The sequence below is a fragment of the Pleurodeles waltl genome, chromosome 9 (genome assembly GCF_031143425.1).
Source record: "Pleurodeles waltl isolate 20211129_DDA chromosome 9, aPleWal1.hap1.20221129, whole genome shotgun sequence".
NCBI classification, from domain to species: Eukaryota; Metazoa; Chordata; class Amphibia; order Caudata; family Salamandridae; genus Pleurodeles; species Pleurodeles waltl.
Genome location: NC_090448.1, coordinates 1,136,932,837 through 1,136,935,961, shown reverse-complemented (window position 1 = coordinate 1,136,935,961; position 3,125 = coordinate 1,136,932,837). Strand labels below are relative to the sequence as shown.

At 47.5% G+C, this 3,125-nt stretch overlaps 1 protein-coding gene across 1 annotated transcript; it reads left to right on the top strand.

The window, feature by feature from the left end:
* Positions 1–339: 339 nt before the first annotated feature.
* SPAG16 (sperm associated antigen 16) lies at positions 340–2,617 on the top strand. The gene has a single exon (XM_069208899.1). It carries the CDS (start codon positions 432–434, stop codon positions 2,280–2,282), a length of 1,851 nt encoding a protein of 616 aa, XP_069065000.1. The 5' UTR covers positions 340–431; the 3' UTR covers positions 2,283–2,617.
* Positions 2,618–3,125: the final 508 nt, after the last annotated feature.

The window sequence follows — 3,125 nt, the reverse complement described above, 5'->3', positions numbered from 1 at the left end:
TCTGTCTGTCGGCAATTGCAGTTTTATAACGGCAACGTTTTTTGTAGTCACAAAGTACATATTTTCTTAGCCTCTCACATGACGAAATAAATAGTTGCATATTTTGCTTTTGATGTGGTCCTGTTTGACAAAATTGACTATTTAGCTATTCTTAACTTAGAGTAGTTGTTTCGCTTCAAGTTTCTCAGACCGAGCAGTCATTTCAAGAAAAATACTCCATTCTAACATGGCCACCATGCTACCTCGGCGTATAAGGACATTTACGGTGTTTCACGTCGTTACCATGGCGCTAAACGCAGCTCTGGCCAATCACAATCTGCGCCTTGGTTGCCGCGGCAACAGGAGACGCTGGCAACGCGGGGTCGTGTGAAGTTTTCCTCACCCGAAACCTGGGCAGGCGAGAGCGCAGGCATCGCCCACCGGCCGAAGCTATGTCTGGGGACACGGAGACTTTCTACCTGGACACTGTCTCAATCACAGAGGGATCTGAAGAAGATTACCAATACGAGGAGGTCCCGGCCGACGATGATGTCAGCCTGGTCGAAGGCGACGAGGATTTGGCGAGGACTGTGCAGACCGTGCAGGGGCAAGACCAAGACGCGCAGCTTCAGTCCCAAAGAGTTGTCCTCGCTCCCAAGCCCCCCTTGTCGCAGCGACCTGAAGTAGTCGACGACTTCCTACGTAATTTCCTCATCAGGATGGGGATGACCCGGACCCTGGACTGCTTTCAAGTGGAATGGTACGAAATGGTTCAGAAAGGCTTGCTAAAAAACGACGACGCGGGGTTCGTCCCAGACGCGTACACCCACAACCAGATCCTGGACACAGAGGTGAAAAGTTTGAAGAAGGACCTAGCAGGGTATAAAGAAGCCGCCAATAGAGCTAAGGAGGCAATGATCAAGCTCCAGAAGGAGCGCGACTTCCACCGGATGCACCACAAACGGGTAGCCCAGGAGAAGAACAAGCTCATTAACGACATCAAGAGGCTGAAGGCTCATTATGCATCATACGAGCCCCTCCTGAGACAGCTGCACGAGAAATATCAGACCGTGCTGCGCCAGAAAATGCTGAGCACCCTGGAGAGGGACCGAGCAATCGGAGAGGTCACTGGTCTGCAGGCTACTTTACACAGTCTAGAAGCAGGGCGTGGCATTCAGCTCCCTGTTTCCAAAGGAGCAAAGCACAGTAAAAGTGCATCATCCGAAGGGCCCACTCAGAAAGCCCTCCAGGAAGCCAGAGAGAAGGCACTGCTTCAAGAAGGAGTGGTACCGTACGATCCGACCAAAGATCCAACCAAGCAGACCACCAAAAGGCACCCCAAAGATTCTGATTTCCCCCCAGATTCCAGAGTGAATCCCCGTCTTGCTTACGCCCAGGGAAATAGCAGTCACCTGCTGAAACTTGGAGGCTACCATTTAAGTAACACCCTGAAAGGGCATGATATGGCAGTGAGCTGCATGGCCTTGCATCCGAGGAAGGCGATCCTGGTGACAGGAAGCGATGACCGCCTCTGGAAGATGTGGTCCATCCCGAGCGGAGACATAATCATGACCGGTGAAGGGCACACAGATTGGATCTCTGGCTGCAGCTTCCACCCAAGTGGCACCAAGTTAGCCACGGTGGGTGGAGACTCCTCGGTGCGCATCTGGGACTTTTCCAAAAGTGAGTGTATCCTGGCCTTGGAAGGGCACTTACAAGCCGTATGGGCCTGCACCTGGCATAGCTGTGGTGATTTTCTGGCGACCTGCTCCATGGACACCACAAGTAGAGTGTGGGATATCAACAGTGAGCGCTGCCGGTACATCATGCGTGGACACATGGACTCAGTAAACAGCATTGAGTTTCTTCCTTTTTCCAACACACTTCTCACAAGCTCTGCAGACAAAACTCTTTCACTCTGGGATGCCAGACAAGGTCTATGTGCTCAGACATTCTTCGGACACATGCACTCCTGTAACCATGCTACCTTTAATTTGAAGGGTGATACCATTGCCTCCTGTGATTCATATGGAGTGGTGAAACTCTGGGACGTTCGGAAAGTGTCTGCTATGCTGTCTGTTGATGCTGGGCCACATCCTGGCAACCAACTTGCCTTTGACCCAACCGGTCAGTTGGTTGCACTGGCGAGCAACGATGGAACGGTGAAGATCCTAGATCTGACATCAGGCCAGCTGGCCAGCCTAAAGGGTCATGAAGATGATGCGCAGTGTCTCCTGTTCGACCATAAAGGGCAATACCTGCTCTCTGGGGGGTCTGATGGAACAATCCGTCTATGGTCCTGAGAATCAAAACCAACTTTTTTTTAGCTTCTTTCAAAATTGTAGCCCTGGGGGCTATTTCATCTGAATTTTGTAAAGCCCAAATATGGGCATCCACTGCTTCAGCCTGACAAATTTAACCAGTGTGGTCGATGTTATTTGAATGTCTTCATCCCTGGAAATAGGTGGGAAAATTTGCCTATATTTGCCTGTCCGAAATTTCGCTGGTGGCCATCGATTTATGTCTGAATCATTTCTCAATAACTGCCTGAATTAAATCTCAGCTTGCTTTTTTCAATCACTGTAGTACACTTACTCCTACTGCTGCACTTAATTAAAGATTAATGCATGAAAATAAAGGTAATAGCGTTCTGATTTGCTACGTTCCTCCTTACCCACTCAGTGTTTACAAACAAAATATAGTTGGAGGGCACTGACTCCTTAGGGATATGTAGTAGTCTTCTTGTAGTGCAGTAGTCATTTAGACGAAGATTCACCATTCCAAAATAATCTATCCAGCAACTCTAGCACTAGACTCAACTAAGTTTAGATTCAAGTTAAATTGCGTTTCCATACTAAGGTAAGAGTTATCTATTATGATATTCCTGAAAACAAACTTATTCGCTGTTTTAGAGTTTGACGGACAGATACCTGTGAGTCAAACTCATGGTCCACCCGCTTTAGAGGCAGGTGGATTTTCATATTTCAAATCAAATCAAATTTGATTTGATTTGATTCTGCAAATAAAATAAACTTCCATAGTACAAAATGTAAAGTCAAAAGAATAAAGGGTTATTCAAAATTTCCAAAAATAAATTACTCAAATTTGTATCTGCATCAAAGAACACAACTGCACGAGGAATAAAC

What these genes read in the sequence shown, in the direction of transcription:
- SPAG16 (XM_069208899.1), top strand. Translation starts at nt 432, where the DNA reads ATGTCTGGGGACACGGAGACTTTCTACCTGGACACTGTCTCAATCACA.